General features: G+C 42.0%; 1 protein-coding gene across 4 annotated transcripts in view; it reads right to left on the bottom strand.

Moving 5' to 3' along the window:
- LOC128691987 (uncharacterized) overlaps positions 1–27,045 on the bottom strand; it is a 357,504-nt gene that overhangs the window by 88,615 nt on the left and 241,844 nt on the right. For all 4 annotated transcript variants that reach the window (XM_070085226.1, XM_070085224.1, XM_070085227.1 and 1 more), the window contains exon 5: positions 12,833–12,982. In XM_070085226.1, coding sequence (XP_069941327.1) covers positions 12,833–12,982 — 150 coding nt within the window. The remainder of the gene's footprint in view (positions 1–12,832; positions 12,983–27,045) is intronic.

Genomic DNA, 27,045 nt, shown 5'->3' with positions numbered 1-27,045 from the left:
CGTGATTTAATTGGAGACACTTTAGCCTTAGACATAACAAGAGAAATTACACTATTACATTGAAGGTAAGCAACTGCTCCATATGCCAATTTTGAAGCATCACAAAAAATGTAGAATACATTTTTCTTATTTGGATTGGCCACCTGGCGTGGGAACTCCAACATTGGAAGTTTCTCATAATCACCAATTAATTCATCCCACCTGTTAATGAATTCCTCAGGTAGAATTTCATCCCAAGCACATTTAAGTTTCCATGCTTCCTGAATTAATAATTTCCCTCTTATAGTAAGGGGTGACACTAAACCTAGTGGATCAAAACATTTGGAAACTTCAGCAAGCAAGACTCTCTTAGTTAATTTATTGGGCATACTGTAATTATTAGGTTTTAACATTAACAAATCTCTCTCAATATCCCAAGTTAATCCCAATACATTACTACATTTTGGCACTTCATCTCCAGGGTAATCTTTACTTATTTTGTTCTTTAATTTGGACGAATTACTATTCCATTCCCTCAGAGGAATATTTGCACTTTGCATTATTTTATTAGCCTCTCCATAAGTCATTAACAGTTCCTCTTCAGTTGATGTCACACCCAGGAAATTGTCAACATAAAATTGTTTGCTCATTACTTTACTCAATGGAGTTTCCATACGTTTAAGGTGCGCATTTATCGTCGCTTGAAGTAGGAACGGACTGGATGTAGCACCAAATAATACGCTCCTAAAGCGAAAGGTTTTCAGAGGGCTAAGTGGGTCACTAGGATTCTCAGGCCATAAGAAGCTGGTACAATCCCGGTAAGCCTCTTGTAAACCCACTCTTAGGAAAGCTTTACTTATGTCAGCCATAAAGGCATAATGCTTCACTCTGAAATTTAATAAGATATCTCCTAATTTTTCTGTCAACGACGGACCTGTCATCAAACAGTCATTTAAACTAGGTACATTTTTGTTACTCCTGGCACTACAATTAAACACAATTTTCAGAGGAGTGGTCTTGGAATCTTTCTTCACTGCGTGATGTGGCAAATAGTAACCATAAATTTTGGCTTGCTCAGGAGGTACCTCTTCTATAAATTTATTAATTAACTGCTCAGCAATTGTATCATTATATGCAGTTAACAATTCTGGTGTCTTACTCAGTTCGCGGAGCTGAGCCTTTAACTGTCCATATGCCATTCTGTAATTAGTAGGCAATTCTGGATGGTTCAGTCTCCACGGAAGTCGCACCCAGTATTGTCCAGATTCAAATTTTACATCTCTCAGGTATTGCTCCTGAGTAAAAGAATCGTCTGGACTTTCTTCATTTACATTTATTCCAATGCTGTCTAATTCCCACAATTTATGCACTGGCTCAACACCATCCTCTATGGAAGAATTACACTGGGGCACGATTTCATGAGTAAGACACACAGTTATGGTATTTGTAGTTTCCTCTAGTCATGAATTATTATTATGAAGAATCCTACCATACATTACATGGCCTCCTGCAGTCTTCAAAAGGGTGATACCACATTTCTTTACCATACCCTTTACAAAGGAGGCATAATAGTCACTACCTATCAAAATATTTATTGGGCCTACAGAATCATCACTTCCACCAGAAGGTGCTAAATTTACATTATGTGAAAGTCTTTCTGTAGCTTTAGTAAGCCCTACTGTAGATATTTTCTCTGGAAGTCTATCTACAATTACTGCATTAACACGTTTTTTCTCATTGCCCAACCTGACAGTTACATAAACAGTGTCATACAATTGAGCCCTTTTATCCAAGAGAAAACCAGATAATTTTAAAGTTGTGGGATCTCCCATCTGTACTTTCATGCAATCAAGACATTTACGTTTTATGAAAGTACGCTGGGATCCCTAGTCCAATAATGCAGTTACATTTTTTGATTTATGCCTTTTATCATCAATTTTTACCTGTAACACAGGTAAGGCTACTTCAGCAAAACCATCATTATTAACATTAGCAGCAATTTTTACATTAGCTACTGTTGTGTCAGGATTGTCAACATTATCATTATTATCAACATTATCATATAGACCCTTACACATGACTATATGGTGTCTTCCTTTGTGACATTGATAACAGTTGTTTAATTTGGCATAACAATCCTTTACATTGTGATTACCTAAACACCTGATACATCTGTCAAGTTCCTCCAATCTTTCAACTTTATCATTCCATGAATTGTATTCATTGCAATTCTTAGAATTATTATTATTATTATAATCAAAAAGAAGCGCTAAGCCACAAGGACTATACAGCGCTGCAGGGCAGGAAGGAAGCGAGGGCATCAGGTGGCAAAAGGGAGATGGATGAGTAATAGGTTACGGATAACAGCAGGGCAGTGGATGGTGAAAGGGTAAAGGGCAGCAAGAGACTGAACTAGAAAGGGCTGAGGGGAGTGCGAAAAGTATCATCAGAGTTTGTGGAGTAAATCAGTCGTTGTCAAGAAGTCAATGAGGGAGTCAGGATTAAAGGAGGGTCCATCAGCAAGAAGGGAAGGTAAAGAGAGAGTAGTAGAACGAAGACGACGTTGGAGGTAAATTCTGCATGCTCGTTGATAGAGAGGGCAGTCTAACAGAATGTGGCTAATCGATACTGGAACTTGACACTGCTCACAGAGAGGAACAGGGTGCCTCTCCATGAGATACCCATGAGTAAGATGAATGTGACCAATGCGAAGGCGGGAGAGAGTGGTCTCCCAACCTCGGCACTGATGACAAGAAGACGGCCAGTAACCTATGCTCGGTTTAATAGAATGAAGTTTGTTACCGAGCAGAGTTGACCAACGTTGTTGCCAACGGGTGCGAAGGTGGGTAGCTATTGCAGCAAAATAGGCCAGAAATGGAACACCTCGATAGGAAATTGGTAGGTCATGTACTGCTGACCGCGCAGCAGTGTTTGCCTGTTCATTGCCCTGTATGTCGACATGACCAGGGACCCAACAAAAAACAATATCTTTATGTTTGGTAGAGATACGGCGTAGCCAAAGTTGGATACGGAGAACTAGGGGATGAGATGTATCAAATTTTCGTATAGCCTGTAGAGCACTAAGGGAGTCTGAGACTACTACAAATGATGACACAGGCATAGATGCGATACGAATAAGTGCTGCAAGAATGGCATACAGTTCAGCAGTAAAAATGCTAGCTGAAGATAGTAAATGTCCCCGCATGACGCTGTCCAGAAACACTGCTGCGAATCCGACGCCGTCTGAAGACTTAGAGCCATCTGTGTACACAGCGGTGGCATGAGAATGGGAGTGGAAGTGATCAAGAAAAAGAGAGCGGGAAGCCACCGTAGGCAGTTGAGCTTTCGAGCAAGGGAGTGAGAAAGAACAGACCCGAACAGCTGGAACTTCCCAGGGGGGTAGGGAAAAGTGAGATGCTACATGAACATATAAAGGTGGTAACTGAAGGGAAGACAAGAGTGAATGTAGGCGAAGAGAAAAGGGACGGAGCAAACAGGGGCGGCGAACGAATAAAGAATGTCTACTAATATCGGTGACCATTCTATAAATGGAAGGATTGTGTAGATCGTGAGAGCGTACATAGTAGCGAAGGCAATGGGCATCACGGCGATCAGACAAGGATGGAACATTCGCTTCTGTATAGAGGCTCTCAACAGGGGAAGAGCGAAAAGCACCAAGGCACAAACGTAATCCTTGGTGATGGATAGACTTAAGGCTAGAGAGAGTAGCAGGAGAGGCCGCGGAATAAATCTGGTCACCATAATCGAGTTTCGATAAAACGAGGGCTGAATGTAGGCGAAGCAGAGTTCGACGATCAGCTCCCCAGGAAAGATGAGCAAGGGTTTTAAGAAGGTTCAGCCGGCTGTGACAAGTTGCCTTCAGAGAGGTTATGTGAGGTTTCCAGGATAACCGACGGTCAAAGAGAAGGCCTAGAAACCTGACTGTATCACGTTCGGGGATACGGGAGCCATAGAGATACAAAGGATGATCGGAGATAACAGAGCATCTAGTGAAAGTAATTTGGTGAGTTTTGGTACTTGAAAATTTAAACCCATGCATGGTGGCCCAAGTGGAAACACGGTCGACCGCATGCTGGAGAGAAACTGCAATAAGATGACAGTCAGCGCCTGCACAAGCAATAGCGAAGTCATCAACATAGAGTGATGACCAAATATTGGGTGGAAGAACAGAGGCCAAATCATTTATAGCAAGGAGAAAAAGTGTTGTGCTTAGAACACATCCCTGAGGGACACCTTCAGCTTGGACGAAGTCCGGGGAAAGAACATTATTGACTCGAACACGGAAATGTCTGTCAGTTAAAAAGTTCTTAAGGAAGGATGGTAGATTGCCTCGGAGGCCTAAGGAATGGGCCCGGGCCAAAATATTATACCTCCAAGTTGTGTCATATGCCTTCTCAAGGTCAAAAAATATGGCAATAACTGAGTGATTATTCGCAAAGGCATTACGAACATACGTATCCAAGTGTAGTAAGGGGTCTATGGTAGAACGACCCTTACGAAAGCCATATTGACTAGCGGAGAGACTGTTGTGTGTCTCTAAATACCACATTAAACGTCGATTTACGAGACGTTCCATCACTTTGCAAACTGCACTAGTAAGAGCGATGGGGCGATAGTGGGAGGCATCATGTCCTGTAGTACCCAGTTTGCGGAAAGGGAGAACAATGGCAGATTTCCACAGCTGGGGAAGAACTCCTTGTGCCCAAATAAGATTGAAGAGGTGTAAGAGGACTACAAGGGCTGACCGATGTAAATGTTGTAACATACGAATATGAATGTCGTCAGGCCCAGCTGCCGATGATCGGCAAGCTGAGAGCGTTGCCTCCAGTTCTTGAAGTGTAAAAGGCACATTATACTGTTCTTCTCTGAGAGAAGAAAAGTCCAAGGGTACTAACTCTCTGGCAGACTTTGAGGAAAGAAACGAGGGGCATAGATGGAGCCCTCAGGAAATATGGACCAGATGTGTGCCAAGTTCAATGGCAACGTCGAGAGGGTTTGCTACATCAACACCAGCGACCCGCAGAACAGGAGCCGGGTCAGGAGAGTATTTACCACTCAATTTCCTCACTTTTTTCCAGACTGCACTCATAGAAGAAGCAGAGGTGATGGTGGAAACATAGTCTCGCCAACAAGTGCATTTAGCTTCACGGATGACATGGCGAGCGATCGCACGCTTCTATTAAAAAAAAATCAAGAAGTCTCTCAGCGGTTCTATTGTACCGGTACCTGCCCCATGCAGCACGTTTCAAACGTACTGCACGAGCACAAGCAGGAGACCACCAAGGCACGCACTTCTGAGAATGCCTGCCTGAGGTTTAGGGTATAGAATGAGAAGCTGCGGTATAAACTGACGTCGAGAAGATGTGTAGGAGCTCATCAATGGAGGATGAAGAAGGAACCTCACTAAAAGCAGTGAGATGTGAGTAAAGATCCCAATTTGCCCGATCAAATTGCCAGCGAGGGCTACGGAAAGGTGGTGAATAGGAAGAAGTAAGAATGATCGGAAAATGATCGCTGTCATGTAAGTCTGGTAGAACAGACCAGGTGAAGTCTAGTGCAGTGGAGGAAGAGCAGACTGATAGATCAATGCAAGAGAGAGTATGAGTACGAGGATCAAAATGGGTGGGAGTACCCGTATTTAAAACATGGAGGGGGTGAGAGGCGAGAAAAGCCTCCAACTGAATGCCACGTGAGTCACAATGAGACCCCCCCAGAGGAAATGGTGGGCATTAAAATCACCAAGTAACAGAAGTGGTGGTGGTAAGGATGAAACAAGAAAGGCAAAGTCTGGGATAGAAAATGCTCGAGAAGGAGAGAGATATAAAGAACATATTGTAAACCACTTATTCAAGTGGATATGGGCTGCAGTGTAAAGCAGTGAGGTATGGACAAATAGTTGACAGTACGGAATATCATTGCGTAGAAGAAGGGCACTTTCATTAAAGGTCCCATCTGAGAAAGGATCCAAAGAATACAATAAATTATAGCCTGAGATAGGTTGGAAAACAGCCGAGTGTAATTTTGGTTCTTGTAAGCAAGCACCAACAGGGGAAAACCTGGAAAGCAACATCTGAAGCTCACCCCGATTACCCCTGAGGCCACGGATATTCCACTGTAAATAGGCCATGATTGGCGATGAAGAAAATATCAGGAATCTGTAGGTAAAGGCACCTACAGACTAGAGGGGTTAGAAAAGTCAACGTGTGGTGGCATTGGAAGACATTCAAGTAGCGAAGGAACGGAGCGTTGCGAAGAACGGGGTTGTGAAGATGGAGGAGAGGGAAGAGAAGGAACAGGAAGTGAATCAGTGTCCATTGAAGGTTTAGTCTCTGCAATATATTCTGAAATGGCTTCAAGTGTTTCTGAATTCAAAGATGTATGGGAGACCATATTGGAGATAGAAGGAGGAGGGTGAGTAAAGATTGGGACAGTAATGGACTGTACCAAAGTAGAGGGGGAGGGAAGAGTGTAAGGGACTGGAGATGAAGTGTGGGGGGGGACAGAAGAGGCAGAAACCTGGGAGGTGGCAGAAGAGGGAGAAACTTGGGAGGGGACGGGGGTGGAAGGCATAGTACGAGGAGGAGGGTGAATCTCCACACTTGTAATAGAGCCAGAGAGAGGGGAAGAACTAGGTACAGAGACTGGAAAGGTAAAGTGTGGAGGTGGAAGAAGGGAAGGAAGGGGCAAAGAAGATTTGAGCAATGTGGATTTTTTGGACTTCTGAGTAGAGGGGCGATTGGTATTAGGTGTCGTACGAGGTCTTGTCGATACTGGGGCTTGTGAGGAAGGACGCAAAGATGTGAGAACAGACTGAGTTGTAGTCGGGACGTCAGAGCCAAGGACAGCAAAAGGATTAGATGCCGTAGTGGCTATGGGAGGGGTAACAACAGAGGAGGCTGCAGAAGATGGTACCCCAGAAGTGGGGGGATGTTTGGAAACACAAGAATAAGAAACACGGGGTAGTCTCCCTTGGAGGCGGAGATGAGTAACTGCCATAGCATAAGGGAGACCTTCTGCCTCTTTGAGGCAACAGATTTCACGTTCATTTAAGTAGACCTGGCAACGGCGGGAGTACGAAGGGTGAGCTTCATTACAATTAAGGCAAGATAGAGGTTGACTGCAAGATGTATTAGAATGATCGTCGGCACCACAGACTGGGCATTCGGCCATAGATCTGCAATATTTCGCTGGGTGACCAAAACGCCAGCAATTTCTACATTGTTGCGGTGTAGGTATCACCTTTTGAACTTGTAACCGATGTCCCGCGACATATACAGAGGACGGGAGTTCTCGGCTGTCAAAAGTTAAACGAGCCACATTGCAAGGGTAACGTCTCCGCCCCCGGGCAGGAAGGACATAAGTGTCTACTTTGAGGATTGGGAGATCCTGGAGTTCCAGCTGTTCAAAAATGTCATTGCCACATGACTGAAAATTCTGTTGGACTATGGTATGGGGCAGAATGACAGTACCACTACAAGAATTGAGAGAAAGATGTTTTTTAATAGTGATAGGAGTAGTATCGATATTCGAAAGGAGAGAAAGATCATGAGCTTGGGTAGCATTCTGGACAGTGACGATGCGCATACCGCTCTTGAGAGCATGAAATGAAATATTTCTACCAACATGACGCAGGAGCGCTTTGCCAATACTATGGTCAGAAAGGCAGGCAGAAGAAGAAGTCGGTCTTAAAGTAAAGAATTTAGTCTATTGTGTGGTTCGAAACTGAGCGTGGAGAGGGAGTGCTTGACGTGTCGGTCTTTTCCGAGTAGAATGGGAAGGTAACGAAGGAGCATCATCAGGAGATTGACGTTGGCGTTTAGGAGTAGGACCGGAGTTGGTCCGGCATGAAATGGGCGGGCAATTCGAAAATTGCCGTACCGTAGAGGGAGAAGCCGGAAGCATAGTCAAAGGAGAGCGGAGTTCAGACAAATCGAAGGAGTCAGTCGAAGCCCCGGTACCTGAAGCGGGTGAGGAAACAGCACCAGCAAGAGGTACAGGGGCATCAGGAGTGTCCGAAGAGTCGTCTAAACACAAGGCAGGGTCAAAATGGGGTGCGGTATCAAGAAGGGGCCCGGGGGTAGTGGGTTCATGGACTAGGGCTGCCATGGTTAGGTTACTCCTTTGCTTTTTGTTTTTAAGAAAAAAAAAGAAGGAAGAAAAGAAAATAATAAAAAAAAGAATAAAAAAAGGGGGGAGCGGGGAGGAATAGTTCCCAGGAGGAATGAAAGGGCCGGAAATCTCCCTCCTCGCCCAAGAGGACCTCAACACCGCTAGTAGCGCAGATGCAGCATGGAACCCGTGCCATACCCTACCCTTCATGCCAGTAAACCAGCAATCAGGGATAGCAACCTCACATCTGCCGAGCTACCTCGGTGGACAAAAGAGAGGGCGGCCGGATATCCACCACAAAGCATACCTCCTTCGGCCACCACCCCCGGAATCCGAAAGGTGGCTTCCAGAGATACACCCGTCGCCCGAAAGACACCCAAAGCTACTCCGGGATACCGGAGAGGGATCGGGACATCCCCAGGCAATCCAGATTCCACGGCAAACTACGCCACCGCCAAGAACCTCAATGGAATGGGATGGACCCCGGTGTCCTTTCCTCTACCTAGGAACTAGCGTGCCTGTGGGAGAAATCCCAAAGGCCAAAAAGAGGAAGGGCAAAAGGGAGGGGTGAGGAGGAGGAGGAGGAATGGAAAAAGGGGAGGATGGGGAGGATGGGATAGGGGAGGGGAGAATGGGGGGTAATTAGGTTCGGTCTGAGAAAGAAGACCGACAGGGCTAATTCCTCAGACCAAGAGCCTCTTCACCACGCCAAGGAGCCCCCCTTGAAGAGGCAATTCTTAGAAAAATGAGTACCCTTGCAGAAAAGACAATCTCTCTTTTCTCTGATTGGTTTCTTATTAACTGGGCTACTCTTAGGAGGGTACTTATTCTTCTTACCTTGTGGAGAATCATTATTTCTGATTCCAGCTACTTGATATGCACCTATGCAACTATTTTTAGGAAATGAATTTTGATTATTACTATTGGTATAATTTTTCCCTTTATGAAACTTGACAGATACCTCAGAATTATTATGTGTTGCATCTTTAAAATGAGTTGGTTGGCTGGTCTGCAACTGAACAATTAATTCTTGTAGACCTAGTCTTATTTCCTCCAGACCAAAATAACCCTTGTGATATTTGTTCGAGATTCATTCAAGTGTTTTATAGTTTAATTTATTCTGTACCATGGCACTCAATAACCAGTCTGAGAGTTTTGAGAGTGCTTTCCAGTTTAACTCTAAACTGCTGTAAACCTTTGTAAGTGTGATCTGGAGATTTTAAATTAACAATGATATTCACTAGATTCAACCTACTTTGTTCTATATTACCATAAGTGACTTTCAACAAGTCAACTGCTTCCTTGTAAGAGTCATCTACAATGGGAAAGGCTTGTATGAGTATGTGAGCATCTCCTCTTACCTGTCCTTTGAGGTAAAATAATTTAGTTACACAGGCTAGGTCACTTCTATCATGCACAGCTGCTTTAAAAATTGACCAAAATTCCTCCCAATTTTCACCAGGATTAAATACAGGTAAACATAATTCTGGGCATTTTGGCAAAGACATTATTTGTTGTAGCAGACTGATTAACTGCCTGGTTTACACATTTTAATTTATTCAAGGCCTGACTTTTACAAGAAAGAATCTTTTCCTCTAATTCATAATACTGATTAATCATAAGATCTACTTCAGTCTCATCTACACAGTTTACTAACAAATCTCCTTCATATTTGTTGTAATATAATTTGTATGAATCATATCTATTACCTAAATTATCTAAATACAATTTTAAATCATCAGTATTCACAGTTTCATGACTCATTAATTCCAAACATTTATTGTATGCTTTTGTTACATGCCTTTTTCTAGCTTGCAGTGATGCTTTTTTTGCTCTGTATTCCATGTTTGTCTTCTAAATTAATTTCCTCATTTTCAGCCATGATGTAATGTATTAAATTAAACTCAATTAATAACACTGATTACAACTTACAACACTGATACAACTTACCTTTGAATAAATCCTAGCTACTTGAGCTTAGCAATTGCATGTAAGAAAATTATAATATAAATTTTAAATATACATTAATACAAACTTGGCTCATCAAAATTAATATTATACAAATTAATAAATCCTTGCCAGAATTTGGCATAGCAAAATTAATATTATACACATTAATATAATTAGCTACACTTGGCATATCAATTACACATACACTGATATAAATCTTGGCCAGAATTGTCTTATCAAATTAATATTGTAATAATTATAATCCACTACACTACATACACTACACATTAAGTAAATTTGTGAACTTAACATCCACTTCATTCTGTAATTTCACATATAATTATTAAGTAATTAACTAATTAATGACTTCACTAATTACCTCCGGTTCAAGAAGGACCAACGGGCTAATTAAATGTGGAAATTTGTATTTACTTGGATGTAACTCATTATGTACATAACAGTAAATGATAACAAAGATTATTATTTACCAAAGTTACATAGACAAGTAGGAATTTGGGACACCTAGGTCGCAAAAATGTCCCCCTTCGATACCTACCACTGTCATATCCACAAGTTGCTCTAGACCTATTAATTACAAATGAAATATGTATCACCTAGAATGCTGGTAAATATATAAATTTGTGGACTGTATATTAAAATTAAAAAATTATTATATATATACACATATGCATAACAGAAGGAGAATATCTTAATATCACTCACCAATTTGACTGGAGATTAAGGTGTATCATACTCAGAAAACCTCACTGTCTATACATGAAAATAACACTGGCCAGAGTTACAAACATAACAGACTTATCTGAGGTTCCTGGAGCTGTCTTGTCCAGTCACCTGATATCTCAAGTCATGCAGAAATGCACATCCAACAATTTCGCCTCCTATTTGAGAGGTGTCAGCCCAATTTTAACCTCTAGAGCACGAAAAATTCTTCCCATTCACTAACGTCTGTTACTCTCAATTCAAACAAAATAATGGCGAGTCTCTTCTGCGCAGGCGCAGCTTCTTCCCATTTTCGATAACATAATTTTTATTATATACAATATAGGCCATCTATTTACCTATAAATTACCGTATTTCCAGAAAATATACAGTATATTCCACAATATCCTCATATCAGACATAAACAGAGATATACACCACAGCACCGTATCATCCTTTGCGGATGATACTAGGATCTGCATGAGGCTGTCATCTGCTGAGGACGCAGTTAATCTCCAAGAAGATATAAACAAAGTTTTCCAACGGGCAACGGTAAACAATATGATGTTCAATGAGGACAAATTCCAACTACTCCGTTATGGAAAACTGGAGGAGATAATAACTAGAACAGAGTATACTACTGACTCCGGCCATACAATAGAGCGGAAAACTAATGTAAGGGACCTGGGAGTAGTAATGTCTGAGGATCTCACTTTCAAGGATCACAACAGTGCCACGATCGCACGTGCAAAGAAAATGATAGGATGGATAATGAGAACTTTCAAAACGAGAGATGCCAAGCCCATGATGATCCTTTTCAAATCACTTGTTCTCTCTAGGCTGGAATACTGCTGTACATTAACATCTCCATTCAAAGCAGGTGAAATCGCAGATCTAGAGAGTGTACAGAGATCCTTTACTGCACGTATAAGTTCTGTCAAGCACCTTAACTACTGGGAACGCTTGGAAGCACTTGACTTGTACTCATTGGAACGCAGGAGGGAGAGATATATCATTATCTGCACTTGGAAAATCTTGGAAGGAATGGTCCCAAATCTGCACACAGAAATCACTCCCTACGAAAGTAAAAGACTGGGCAGGCGATGCAAAATGCCCCCAATAAAAAGTAGGGGCGCCATTGGTACACTAAGGGAAAACACCATAAGTGTCTGGGGCCCAAAACTGTTTAACAGCCTCCCATCAAGCATTAGGGGAATTGCCAATAAACCCCTGGCTGCCTTCAAGAGAGAGCTGGACAGATACCTAAAGTCAGTGCCGGATCAGCCGGGCTGTGGCTCGTACGTTTGACTGCATGCGGCCAGCAGTAACAGCCTGGTTGATCAGGCCCTGATCCATCGGGAGGCCTGGTCATGGACCGGGCCGCGGGGGCGTTGATCCCCGGAATAACCGCCAGGTAACCTCCAGGTAATATATATATATATATATATATATATATATATATATATATATATATATATATATAAATTAATGTATTCACAAATTTGCCCACGCAAGAACTAAACTTAACTGGCACTATCATGGTCTTAAGATACATTAAGAATATTGAAACCATTCATAAGAGGTATTCTTAGGCATATTTTGTGTGACTTAACGGGAATAAAATTGAACACAATTTTTACACATAAAACTGATAGATTATGTGCACTTACACTCCTGAATGTCACTCTTACCAGTGGTCGAAGTAGGAAGCACCTTGTTGAACAATTAATACTAAACTACAGAGGATTTTGGAAGTTATCAGAGTCACTGCAGGAAGCTGGGAATGGGTCCTACTACCATGGTTATAACCAGGATACCCACACATGCCACTTGTTCCTAGTTACCATGCATCAGGATTGAAAATTTAAATCCTATAGGATGAAATCTTTTTGTGTTATGAGCGAAATAACAACGAAAAGTTGGAAGAAGCATAAAAAATCTGTCAATAAGCTTAAGGGTCTCCTTCGGGGATTCCAATATAAATCAAAATAGATGCATGGAAACAGATAAATGCTAAAGTAACAGTTTAAGAAGGAACGAATAACAAACTTACAGATGACGTTGGCTGTGTGGCATTTGTCAGAGGCACTAAACAACCTTCCGTTCTTGTAGTAGACAGTTGCTGTGAGACCAATAGTGATGAATACCAGCATCAACACGTAGGCGACTCCCAGCGCCACCACCCACCACATCAACTCACATTCTGTCAACCAAATGACAAACTTATATGATGTTTTGGCCGCTGCATTTATACTGAAAATTAATAATAATAATAATAATAATAATAATAATAATAATAATAATAATAATAATAGTAATAATAATAATAATATCAACAACAACAACAACAATAACAGTAATAATTAGATGTAGTTTGGTCACTGCACGATCCTAGGCATAATCCAGCCCACTGTACCACAATGGATGTGACTGGAATAGTGCAGAGTGTGGTATAAGCTGATTATGCAGTTAAATATTAGTACTGAATTGTGAAGGCTTACTCAGCCCTGTAACAACTTCAGACAGTATTACCAAGGCTGGCTCCTCCTCAGGAAAATTAGTGAATAGAAAAAAATATAATAACAGACAAACATAAACACTTTATTATATAGAAAATATAAAATGTAAAACACTTAAATATGAAATATTAATCCTACATTAAAGAAAATGAAAAATGAAAAATATAAATGATAACTGAATTCAACCCTAATGTAGATAGGGGTGTCTGGTGTTGGTGACACTGTTGTTGAAATCGTAGCCGTTGCTGATGATGGGGGGGGGTCGCAGGTGTTGGTTACGACCCACTGGCTAGTTCTTCACAGTAGATAGAGCCTCGAGTAGTATCCTGATGACAGGAAAGCAGGTTCTTTACCGCTGCAATGATGTGGGGTTACGTCCTGCAATTTCATACAGGTGCACAGGTAATTAGATTCAAAATGGGACGTCTCCAGGACGTTAGTCCGTCTCCTGTTCTTCTCGTTGATTGACAGGTGACCCTCACTGTCATCCAAGCTGAAAAGATAGACAGGTTACCCACTGCTTAAATAATCACTCTCCATGGCAAGTACGATACTCAAAAGACGTGGTGATTATTACAACAGTCAACCCAGAGCAAGACTGAAAGGACTAAGTTTATTATTGGTCAAAAGTGAAGCTTTTAACCAATAAATCCACTAGAATACAAGGCAGGCATGTACTTACAGTAGTGTTGGGAGCTGTGAGTCGAGTGATTTACTGTTTGACCAGAGCCCCACACGTCACCTTTCGGGGGGGGGGAAGAGGGAGGGGAAGGGATAGTGGGAGCTAGACTGACCCTACCTTAACAAGCAGCCGGCAGTCAAACTATCACTTTCAGAGAGGGGGAAAAAAGGTGGGAAAAACGGGAGCTTGAATTACCCTACCTTAACTAGTAGCCGGCAATGAAACTATTGTTACTATATTGCTACTCCTATCTATTGAACTTTTCCCTCACACTCCCCCATACCAAGACTTATAGTCAAGGAGTATAAGAAGAATAGGTGAGGAAAAAGTTCTAACATGTGGAAGTCGCATAAGGCAACAAATCTTCTACTGACTGTCACGACTTAACCAGTCAGAGAAATAATTGGATAAACCATTGATATACACAATATGGAACTTAAAAGCATGGAGTACCAATGTCCACCTCAAGAGGCGACTGTTGGTTCCCTTAAAAGTTTCTAGGTATATCAAAGGTTTGTGGTCCGTTTCTAAAATGAATTCTCTTCCCAGCAAATAAAATTTAAGTTTGGAGATACCCCACACAAGGGCTAAACATTCCTTTTCTATTGTAGAGTATCTTGTTTCTGCGGGAAGGAGTTTCTGGCTTAGGAAGCATACAGGGAAGGGAGTACCATCATGGTATTGTAGTAACACTGCACCTAAGCCAGTATTGGAGGCATCAGTTCTCAAACAAAATGTTTTATTAATATCTGGAATCTTAAGTATAGGGTCTTTCAAAAAGATACTTTTAATCTCATTAAACTTTTCCCGAGCTACGTCGGAAAGTTCAAGAGGTTCCTTCACAGACTTTTTAAGGAAGTCGGATAAGATGCCTGTAAGATCAGTAAGGTTAGGGATAAACCGTGCATAAAAATTTACAGAACCAAGAAAGCTTCGCATGAGCTTCTTGGTTTTGGGGAATTTAAATTCTAATAAAGCTTTGATCTTACTGGGGAGAGGCTGCAGAGAGTTATTAGAAAGTATCAGTCCAAGATATCTAATCTTGTTATACCCAAGGAAGCATTTCTTCGGCTTGGCAGTGAGGCCATGTGAGCGTAACCTACGCAAAACTGATGTTAATGTTTGGATATGTTCGCCCCACGTAGATGTCATTACGTAAATGTTATCAAAATAAACTGAAACATTTGGCATATTATGCAAGACCTTTCTCATCAGTCTCACGTAGGTAGCACAGGCAGTTACCAAACCGAAGGGCATAGTTCTATACTGCATCAGTCCTTGGTGTGTAGGAAAAGCGGTGTACTGCTTAGAAGAAGGATCTAACATTACTTGATGATATGCCTGCGCAATATCAATCTCTGAAAAGAAGGAAGCGTCATAAAATTTGTGTAGATCGCTATCTATTAAGGGCATAGGCTCAGCATCCCACCGTGTTATAGCATTAAGGCCTCTGAAGTCAATAGCAAGTCTATATGAATTATCCTCCTCCTTAACCATGACTACTGGTGAACAATATGAAGATACTGAAGGTTCAATGATCTTTAGTTTTAATAATTTGTCTACCTCTCGGTCAAATGCATCCATAAGGTGAACTGGAACTGGGTATAATTTTCGTTTGATAGGATTGTCCGTCACTAAGTCAATCTTATGGACTACCGTGGAGGTGACACCTGGAATATCAGTAAAGACGTCTGAAAAGTTACTCACACATTGAAGTAGTTCATGTCTCTTATGGTCATCCAAAGATTCATTAATATTAATGGTGGTTGCGTCCGAGTGGTCAAGAGTCACCAAGTCATGTAGTTCTTCATCATGGTCTAAGTTAGTTAGTTAGTTTAATATGTTTATTATGCACCCCATACCCATCCCGTGGGCGGTAGTCAAAAGATTACAGAGGTACATAATGGGTCCAGGGACTGGGCCTCATAGTTCTGATGGCTGAGCAAGTTACAGAGGTAATGAATTCACAATTTACAAAGGTAATGAACTCACAATTTACAAAGGTAATGAACTCCAGGTAGGTCTAGTCACAATCATGACAAGTTACAAAGGTATTAACAGATTATAGAGGTACACAATGGGTCCATGGACTGGGCTCCAAAGCTTTGATGGCTGAACTAGGTACAAGGTAATGAACTCACAAGTTACAAAGGTAATGAATACTGCAAGAATGGTTACTTGCGTTTATACATGGCTACAATCATGAACAAATTTCAGAGTAATGAGCAATTCACACTTCCACACCCGGTCACAACTGTAGTGAGTTATTGGTGCAAATATTGATTGTTGAGTCACACACACACACACACACACACACACACACACACACACACACACACACACACACACACACACACACACACACACACACACACACATAAACACACAGACACACACACACACACACACATACACAAACTCATACACACACACACACACTCATACACACACACACACTCATACACATACACACGCACACACAAACACACACACAAACACACACGCACACACACACACAGGAGCTTGGACTCGACCCCTGCAATCTCAACTAGGTGAGTGCACACACACACACACACACACACACACACACACACACACACACACACACACACACACACACACACAAACACACAAACACACAAACACACAAACACACACACACACACACACACACACACACACACACAGGACCAGTGCTGTTTCTGGTATTTGTGAACGACATGACGGAAGGAATAGACTCTGAGGTGTCCCTGTTTGCAGATGACGTGAAGTTGATGAGAAGAATTCACTCGATCGAAGACCAGGCAGAACTACAAAGGGATCTGGACAGGCTGCAGACCTGGTCCAGCAATTGGCTCCTGGAGTTCAATCCCACCAAGTGCAAAGTCATGAAGATTGGGGAAGGGCAAAGAAGACCGCAGACGGAGTACAGTCTAGGGGGTCAGAGACTACAAACCTCACTCAAGGAAAAAGATCTTGGGGTGAGTATAACACCAGGCACATCTCCTGAAGCGCACATCAACCAAATAACTGCTGCAGCATATGGGCGCCTAGCAAACCTCAGAACAGCATTCCGACATCTTAATAAGGAATCATTCAGGACCCTGTACACCGTGTACGTTAGGCCCATATTGGAGTATGTGGCACCAGTTTGGAACCCACACCTAGCCAAGCACGTAAAGAAACTAGAGAAAGTGCAAAGGTTTGCAACAAGACTAGTCCCAGAGCTAAGAGGTATGTCCTACGAGGAGAGGTTAAGGGAAATCAACCTGACGACACTGGAGGACAGGAGAGATAGGGGGGACATGATAACGACATACAAAATACTGAGAGGAATTGACAAGGTGGACAAAGACAGGATGTTCCAGAGATTGGACACAGTAACAAGGGGACACAGTTGGAAGCTGAAGACACAGATGAATCACAGGGATGTTAGGAAGTATTTCTTCAGCCACAGAGTAGTCAGTAAGTGGAATAGTTTGGGAAGTGATGTAGTGGAGGCAGGATCCATACATAGCTTTAAGCAGAGGTATGATAAAGCTCACGGCTCAGGGAGAGTGACCTAGTAGCGATCAGTGAAGAGGCGGGGCCAGGAGCTCGGACTCGACCCTCGCAACCTCAACTAGGTGAGTACAACTAGGTGAGTACACACACATGCACACATGTGGTAATGCTTTATTTACAGCTAGCAAAGTCAGGGTATTTCTCCAGAATGGTCTGTAATATACCACTGTGGATAAAATACTTAGCCATTTCTTGAACACTTCTGAGTGAGTTGTTTCTAAATTCATTAATTTTATCGCACTCCAGTACATAATGACGCAGGGTGTGACAATAGTCCATCTGGCAAAGTTTACATTTCGTTTGGTCTACATCTGGTGGTGGTGATTTAACCTGCCAAAGATACTTGTAACCCAGCCGGAGCCGGGCAGTAGTGACAACCAAGAGACTGCTTATTTTGTTGGATGCACCATAGACATGTGGCTCCTCCTGCATGATAGAATGATGATAGATGGACTCACTGGTGTCAATCTCCCTGAGCCTTAAGTCCATAAAATTCAGTTGAAGTTCTTTTCGTATTATTGTTCTCAAACTACTACCTGACAAGCCAAGATTGTAATCTACTCCCTCTTTGAAAGCATACAGCTTAGCCAATTTATCAGTTCTATTGTGCATCTGAAGACCAATGTGAGATGGAATCCACAGCATGTGCACTCTGACTCCACTGTCCACAATCCTACCATACCTGTGTCTGGCTTCTGACACAAGCATGCCACAATTTATGCTTAATGAGTTGAGAGCATTTATGGATGACAGAGAATCAGTTACAATTAAACTGTCAATCTTTGATACATAGATGCATTTCAGTGCAAGGAGTATGGCAAACAGTTCTGTCTGAAGGGTAGAGGCCCAATTATTGATGCGTGCTCCAATTTCTTTAAGAGAGCCATCACTCTGTACGACAACAGCAGCACTACCAGCTGCACCAGTGGATTGGTGAACAGAACCATCAGCGTAAATAATTTGCGAGAGTGTGTGCTGTGTGACTAAGTTATCAATACAGCTTAAGGCCTCATGTTTGGCTTCAAGGCGAAGTTTTGGTTGTGATTTAAAAAGTAGTTTGGGGGGAAATGGAGGAATGGTAGTTTGGAATAGGGTAATATTCCATGGAGCGGAGAAGTGCCGCTGTTGCCTTACTTGACATAGATCATGTATCTGATTCATGCGGAAGTCGGTTCCAGTTTTTTCGATCCATCTAGAGGAGTTAGAGGTGTCAATTACGCACACTTTACATTCTTCAGTTGTCTTATCAAGTTCGTGTGGAAAAACTAAGTCAAAGTTATTAAGGCACTTAACCGAATGTCTTCGGTAATATTTCTTAAGGATGTTGATATGATAAAGCTTAGGTTTCCCCTTGACTTCTATGAGGTAGTCAACTTTCCCACAAATTTTCAATACTTTATATGGACCTTTCCATGCTACTAATAATTTATTTGACTTAATAGGCAAAAGTACAAGAACTTCATCTCCTACTTTAAAACTTCTCCTCTGACTTTTGGAATCAAAATAGGTTTTGTACTGGTCCATTGACAAGCTTAGGTTTTTCGAAACTATGTCAGAGGTCTCCTGAAGTTTGGATCTAAGGTCAAGGAGAAACTGGTAAGAAGACTGAACCTCAGCATTTACCTCCTCATTAGTCCATAAGTCATGAAGGATGGACAATGGGCCTCTGGCCTGTCTACCATAGAGAAGTTCAAAAGGTGAAAACCCCAGTCACTGGGAACTTCCCTCATGGCAAACAAAGCACAGGGTAGGTAACGATGCCACTCCTTAGGTTTAAGGGAGCAAAGTTTCCTTAAAATGGACTTAAGAATCGAATGCTGGCGCTCAATCCTCCCATTACAGCTGGGATGATAGGGTGTGGTGAAGAGAGGCTTCACTCCCAGAAGTTGGTAGAGATGTTGCATTAAGTCAGATGTGAATTGTGTCCCACGGTCAGACAAAATTTCTCTAGGGATGCCCACTCTGGAGAAGATGGACAAAAGGGCTTCAGCCACCTCTGTAGTAGTTATGGTCTTTAAGGGTATGGCTTCAGGGAAACTCGAAGCATAATCAACTAATGTTAATATATATCTATGTCCCCCAGATGAAAGTGGAGATAAAGGACCAACGATGTCAATAGCTACTCTTTCAAACGGTACTGTAAAGATAGGCATTTTGACCATAGGTACTCGCCTGGTACCTCGGGAGGATGACAGTTGGCAAACTTTACACGATCTACAATAGGTAGTGACATCTGAGGACATTTTTGGCCAAAAATAGCTTTCCCTAATTTTATTTAAGGTTTTACGATGCGAGAAATGTCCGGCCACTGGCAGGTCATGAGCCATTTTAAGAACAGTTTCTCTGCATTGACTTGGAACAACTAAGATGGAATAGTCTATCTCATCTGAATTTAATTTGAATACTGACTTGTACAAGATACCTTTTATATATTCAAATTTATATGAAAAGTTTTTCCTTTGGATAACTTGATTTTGTTTAGCGGAATTATGGAAATTCTGAAGAGAAGGGCAATTACGTTGTAACTTGACAAAGGAATCCTTCGATATATCTAAAGGCTTAAAGTCAGGGAAAATCAAAGGATGGACAGTAGGAGAAGCCTGGGCTTTGGTCTGAGCCCTCGTCAAGACATTTATGGTATCGGAGGTGATATCTTCACTTTCATCTAACAAGTGAACCGGTGATCCTACTTCCTCGCTTTCGAGAGTAGCATTACTGGTTTTTAATCCCACATGAATCTCACGAGACATTGTCTCATCTGAACTTTCGAGGGGCTTCTCTGACTCTACAGAAAGAGGATCTGAAACACCTATGTCCATCTTTGGTGATGAAAGGTCAACCTCAGAAGGAAGAATGGCACCTTTTACATTACCTATTAGTATGGAGCAAGAAGTGATGGGAGCTAGTACGGCTTCAGACCAACCTGTGAACCATTTAGACCTAATGTAACAATGGATGGTAGGAAAAGTGTCCGTACGGTCCAAGTAGTCTGAAAGTATTGCAGAGGAATGAGTTTCTTTAAGGTTAGGGAACAGCTTATCAGAAATGACTATACATGTGCATCCAGTGTCTCGTAAAATGGCAGATACATTAAGTCCATTAACTGTTCCTGAACAGAAGGGTGCTTGGTCATTACAGTCTTTAAAACATCTTCCAACTTTTTGGACCTTCTTTGAAGGACAATCTGGACGTTTATGTCCCTTAACACCACACAAATGACAAACAGGAATAAAAGAAGTCATTTTACTTTCCACTAGAGGCTTTGATTTCTTCAAGTCTGATGAACCCTTGCCCTTAGGGTTCGATCCCGTTAGGTCTTTATAGGAATTGTGAGCCTCAGCATACAGGTCAGCAGCCTCAGCAACTTCCTCAGCTTTAATCAGGTTACGTTCTCTGATGAATGTTCGTATCTGATGGGCAAGAGCTGTCAGGAACTGGTCAGCAACCATGAAGTCTCTAAGAGATTCATAACTGTGATCAATTCCTGAACTCTCTATCCAAAAGTCGAACAAACGAAAGAGTGTTACCTGTAACTGCTGAAAGTTCTGGCCAGGCTGTAAGGTGGCATACCTGAAATCTTTCCTGTAAGAATTAGTGGTTTTTTGATATGCTTTAAGGATTGCCTTCTTCAGTAGGTTATAATTACATATGATATCCTGCGACAAAGTTGCATAGATATTCAAAGCGGTACCAGAAAATAACATTCCTAACCTGGTAGCCTAGGTGTCAACAGGCCATTCACAGAGGGTAGCGGTATTTTCAAACCTGATAATGTATGAAGTTATGTCTTCTCCCTCTGTGAAGGGAGGTAAATTAGGTGTTGGAATATGTGCACTGACTGCACGTTGTTCCATTACTCCTTCCTCTAATTGTTGTTGTGTAAGTGTTAACTTTTTATTCTCCAATTCAAGGCGAGATTTTTCGAGCTCGCGATCCTTTTCTCTCTCTATTAACTCATGTTCTCTAGCTTTTTCCTCAACTTCTCTATCCTTTGCTCTTTCCTAAAGTTCTCTTAATTTAACCTGTTCCTCACGTATCTTAGCTTGTTCCTCACGTATCTTAGCTTGTTCCTCACGTTCCCTAGCTCTTTCCTCACGATCAAGTCTATCATGCTCTTTTTGGTCTTCTCGCTCTCTTTCTGTCTTTCTTGGATTTCTCTCTCAATTCTCTCTCTCTCCTTTTTCTCTTCTCTTTCGATTCTCTCTCTCTCCTTATTCTCTTCTCTTTCCCTTTCTAGCTGTCTTTCTTCTCTCTCAATTCTCTCTCTTTCAAGTCTTTCCTGGATCTTAGCACTAATGAAAGATTCTAAATTTTTCCCTGTTATTCCTAACTTACTTCCAGCGTTCATCCAAAACTGGTATTCATCCATACTTGCAAGAATAACTTAAACTATCAGGGGAAATGAAACGGGTATTAAAGAAAATGGAGGGTTCAATTCCTGCTCCGCTCAAACTGTAAATAAACCAGAGGGCTCGATCCCTGCTTCAATTAAACAATATGTATTAATGAAAATGAAGGGTTCTATGCCGGCTCCGAGCAAACAGTAAGTAGAATGGGGTCACTTGACCATCCAATCTTCTCACCAACAAATCAAGAGTGTCCTATGACAGTTCCCTTGATATAATAAAGAGCTCAATGAAACAAGTTGTCACTGGAAAATCTCGGGTCCCTAGAGTCTAATCCTCCAAAGTGTTTCAAGCTCACACACAATTAGGTGGCAGAATTAAATATTATATCCTGCCTGACTTGACTTACAATAAATTGAGACTATAACAATCACCAAATCTTTTAAATACCTGTACTGTAGTCCTACCATAGAGAATGATTACTCATGGCTGGTGGTAACTGTCTGTGGTATGCAGTGTTGAAGTTCCAATGGTAGATTCGAGATGGAGTTGAATCTTGATTCAGTAGAGTTGATCCTGGCAAGGTCGCCACTTGTGAAGGCTTACTCAGCCCTGTAACAACTTCAGACAGTATTACCAAGGCTGGCTCCTCCTCAGGAAAATTAGTGAATAGAAAAAAATATAATAACAGACAAACATAAACACTTTATTATATAGAAAATATAAAATGTAAAACACTTAAATATGAAATATTAATCCTACATTAAAGAAAATGAAAAATGAAAAATATAAATGATAACTGAATTCAACACTAATGTAGATAGGGGTGTCTGGTGTTGGTGACACTGTTGTTGAAATCGTAGCCGTTGCTGATGATGGGGGGGGGGTCGCAGGTGTTGGTTACGACCCACTGGCTAGTTCTTCACAGTAGATAGAGCCTCGAGTAGTATCCCGATGACAGGAAAGCAGGTTCTTTACCGCTGCAATGATGTGGGGTTACGTCCTGCAATTTCATACAGGTGCACAGGTAATTAGATTCAAAATGGGACGTCTCCAGGACGTTAGTCCGTCTCCTGTTCTTCTCGTTGATTGACAGGTGACCCTCACTGTCATCCAAGCTGAAAAGATAGACAGATTACTCACTGCTTAAATAATCATTCTCCATGGCAAGTACGATACTCAAAAGACGTGGTGATTATTACAACAGTCAACCCAGAGCAAGACTGAAAGGACTAAGTTTATTATTGGTCAAAAGTGAAGCTTTTAACCAATAAATCCACTAGAATACAAGGCAGGCATGTACTTACAGTAGTGTTGGGAGCTGTGAGTCGAGTGATTTACTGTTTGACCAGAGCCCCACACGTCACCTTTCGGATGGGGGGGGGGAAGAGGGAGGGGAAGGGATAGTGGGAGCTAGACTGACCCTACCTTAACAAGCAGCCGGCAGACAAACTATCACTTTCAGAGAGGGGGAAAAAAGGCGGGAAAAACGGGAGCTTGAATTACCCTACCTTAACTAGTAGCCGGCAATGAAACTATTGTTACTATATTGCTACTCCTATCTATTGAACTTTTCCCTCACATGAATATTTAAAGGGAATCAGAAGATTCATTCACACGTCGCCATATGAATATTAATATAACAATTCCTTCAACAAAATAGTAAATTAGGACATAGCTCAAATCTAATTCAAATTTTTCATTAAGATACACCAACGGTTGAAGCTAAACTGAAGAGGCATTTTCTTGTTATCTCAGAGAAACCTAGGAGGTGCTATGAAAAAGTTCCTGAACTTGAAACTTTTCTGGAACTTTTCTTTCCTAACAGTGTCTAGTGCAGCCTGTGATTCTGCTTGAATCTCCTCCACACTGTTAAAGCGCCACCCCTTGAGTGCTATTTTTATGATTGGGAAAAGAAAGAAGCCACATTGGGTTACATTTGGGAAGTGTGCGGGACGTCCATCATGTTGTTTTTGGTCAGCAAACGATGGTCTTTCTGGTCTTGACTCAGCAAGCAGGACACAAATTTTGCAGCTACTTACCTCCTGTTCAAATTATCATTCTAAATACTTTGACACGACCCATAATAAATTCCCACAACACTTGCAATAATATCCTTGATACTCTGACGACGATCTTAAAGATTCGCCTTTCTCACTATTTCAGTATTGCTGTCTGATTTTGACGGTGATGGACGACCAGTGTTTTTCATCCTTCACTGACGTTTGTTTTACTTTCAGTTGAGAAAACTATTTAAAACACTGTGTCCGACCCATTGCTTCATCGCCGAATTTTGACTAACTTCCCACGAAGCAGGCCAAAGTAGCGCGGGATCGATCCCCGGCCATGCCAAAGTTTGTTAATGCTTCGATGCCACTTGTTTCGTGGTTGATATATACTGCTTGTGAAAGCTGATGTTTAAACGGGAGTAGATTGTAAAATCAGATCTGAGTTTACCACGGCGGCCACGTATGTCCTCGCATCATGAAACACGACCAGTCCTGTTGGGTGCATGATGTTTGTAGGATTGTGTGGTCCAGTGATTACAGTGTTGCCAACTTTGATGAGCTTCCCACGAGGCGGGCCAAAGTAGCACGGGATCGATCCCCGACCATGCAGCAGTCTGTTAATATCTGTCAATCTAACTAGGTAAAACTTGTGATTTTGACATAAATAACAACCCTCTTCTTGCCAAATAAGGCAAGCGAAAATTTGTGTTTGCAATAATTTCGCAAAAACCATTCTGAAACTAACGAAAAAATATATTTAGTTGGATTAGGCTAAATTAAATTGTGCTTGTTATAATAAGATTAGGTAAGTTTTCTAAGGTTCTTTTGGTACAAAATTATTAATTTTTACATTACTATAAATAAAAAAAACATATCTTTAAACGTGTAAAATAAAATTTTAGAAAGGACTTATTTTAAATGAGTTCTTGCTAATTGACCAATTTTACCTATTCGGGAACACATGCACACACACACACACACACATACACACACACACACACACACACACACAGCAACCACCCAGACCACAGTTTTAGAAAAGAGGTTCAAGGTTTGGTATACAAATGCAGACGAAATAACAAATAAATGTGAGGAGTGGCATGAAAGACTCAAGAAGACATCCCCTGACATAATAGCACTCACAAAAACGAAATCATCAGAATGATAACAGATGAAATCTTTCCACTTGGATATCAAATTCTCAGGAAAGTTAGAGTGAGCAGAGGGGGAGAAGGAGTCGCAGTGCCCATTAAAAACCGGTGGGGATTCGAGGAAATGGAAGGAATGGATGGAATGGGCGAAAGTGACTACATAGTAGGAACAATTCAGTCTGAGGGCCATAAGGTGATAATTGCAGTAATGTACAACCCACCACAGAAATGCAGGAGGCCAAGAGAAGAATGCGACAAGAGCAACAAAGCAATGGTAGACACACTAGCCGAGGTGGCCAGAAGAGCTCACATGGGGAGAGCAAAGTTACTAGTTATGGGTGATTTTAATCACAAAAAGATTGGCTGGGAAAGCCTGGAGCCCCATGGGGGTCCCCAAACATAGAGCCAAGATGATGGATGTGATACTGGAAAACCTCATGCATCAACATGTTAGAGGCACTACCAGAGAGAGAGGTGAGGACGATCCAGCAAGACTGGACCTAGTATTCACTTTGAGTAGTTCGGACATCAAGGATATCACGTATGAAAGGCCCTTGGGAGCTAGTGATCATGTGGTTCTGCACTTTGATTAGATAGTTGAGCTACAAGTGGAGAGGGTAGCAGGAATAGGACGGGAAAATCAAACTACAAAAGGGAGGACTACACAGGCATGAGGAACTTCCTGCAAGAGGTTGAGTGGGAGAGAGAATTGGCAGGGAAAACCAGTAACAGAAATGATGCATTATGTGACAACAAAATGCAAGGAGGCAGAGGAGAGGTTTGTTCCCAAAGGAAACAGAAACAATGAGATGACCAGAACGAGTCCTTGGTTCACTCAAAGGTGTAGGGAGGCGAAAACTACATGTGCTACATGTTGATACACTGGCTGCAGTGGCCAGAAGAGCTCATGCATGCAGGGCAAAGCTCCTGATCATGGGCGACTTTAACCACAAGGAGATCAACTGGGAGAACTTGGAGCCACATGGGGGCCAAGATACATGGAGGGCTAAGATGATGGAGGTGGTACTGGAAAACTTCATGTACCAACACGTAAGGGACACTACAAGAGAGAGAGGAGAGGATGAGCCAGCAAGACTGGACTTAGTATTCACCTTGAGCAGTGCAGATATTGAGGAAATCACATATGAAAGACCCCTTGGGGCCAGCGATCATGTGGTTTTGAGCTTCGAATACACAGTAGAGCTACAAGTGGAGGGGGAAGTAGGAAGGCCAGGCCAAATGAAACCAAGCTACAGGAAAGGGGACTACACGGGAATGAGGAACTTCCTGAACGAGGTTCAGTGGAACAGAGAACTGGCAGGGAAGCCAGTTAATGAGATGATGGAATATGTAGCAACAATGTGCAAGGAGGCTGAGGAGAGGTTTGTACCCAAGGGAAACAGGAATAATGAAAAAGCCAGGATGAGCCCATGGTTCACCCAAAGGTGCAAGGAGGCAAAAACCAAGTGTGCTAGGGAATGGAAGAAATATAGAAGGCAAAGGACCCAGGAGAATATGGAGAGCAGAAATTAATATGCACAGATAAGAAGGGAGGCCCAACGACAATATGAAAACGACATAGCAGCGAAAGCCAAATCTGATCCGAAGCTGTTATACAGCCACATCAGGAGGAAAACAACAGTCAAGGACCAGGTAATCAGGCTAAGGAAGGAAGGAGGAGAGACAACAAGAAATGACTGGGAAGTATGTGAGGAACTCAACAAGAGATTCAAAGAAGTGTTCATAGAGGAGACAGAAGGGGCTCCAGAGGGACGGAGAGGTGTGGCACATCACCAGGTGCTGGACACGGTACACACAACCGAGGAAGAAGTGAAGAGGCTTCTGAGTGAGCTAGATACCTCAAAGGCAATGGGGCCAGATAACATCTCTCCATGGGTCCTGAGAGAGGGAGCAGAGGCACTATGTGTACCCCTAACAACAATATTCAATACATATATCGAAACAGGGAGATTGCCTGAGGCATGGAAGACTGCA

The sequence above is a fragment of the Cherax quadricarinatus genome, chromosome 15 (assembly GCF_038502225.1).
Source record: "Cherax quadricarinatus isolate ZL_2023a chromosome 15, ASM3850222v1, whole genome shotgun sequence".
NCBI classification, from domain to species: Eukaryota; Metazoa; Arthropoda; class Malacostraca; order Decapoda; family Parastacidae; genus Cherax; species Cherax quadricarinatus.
Note: the sequence above shows the minus strand (reverse complement) of the source record. Positions and strands in the feature narration are given on the sequence as shown.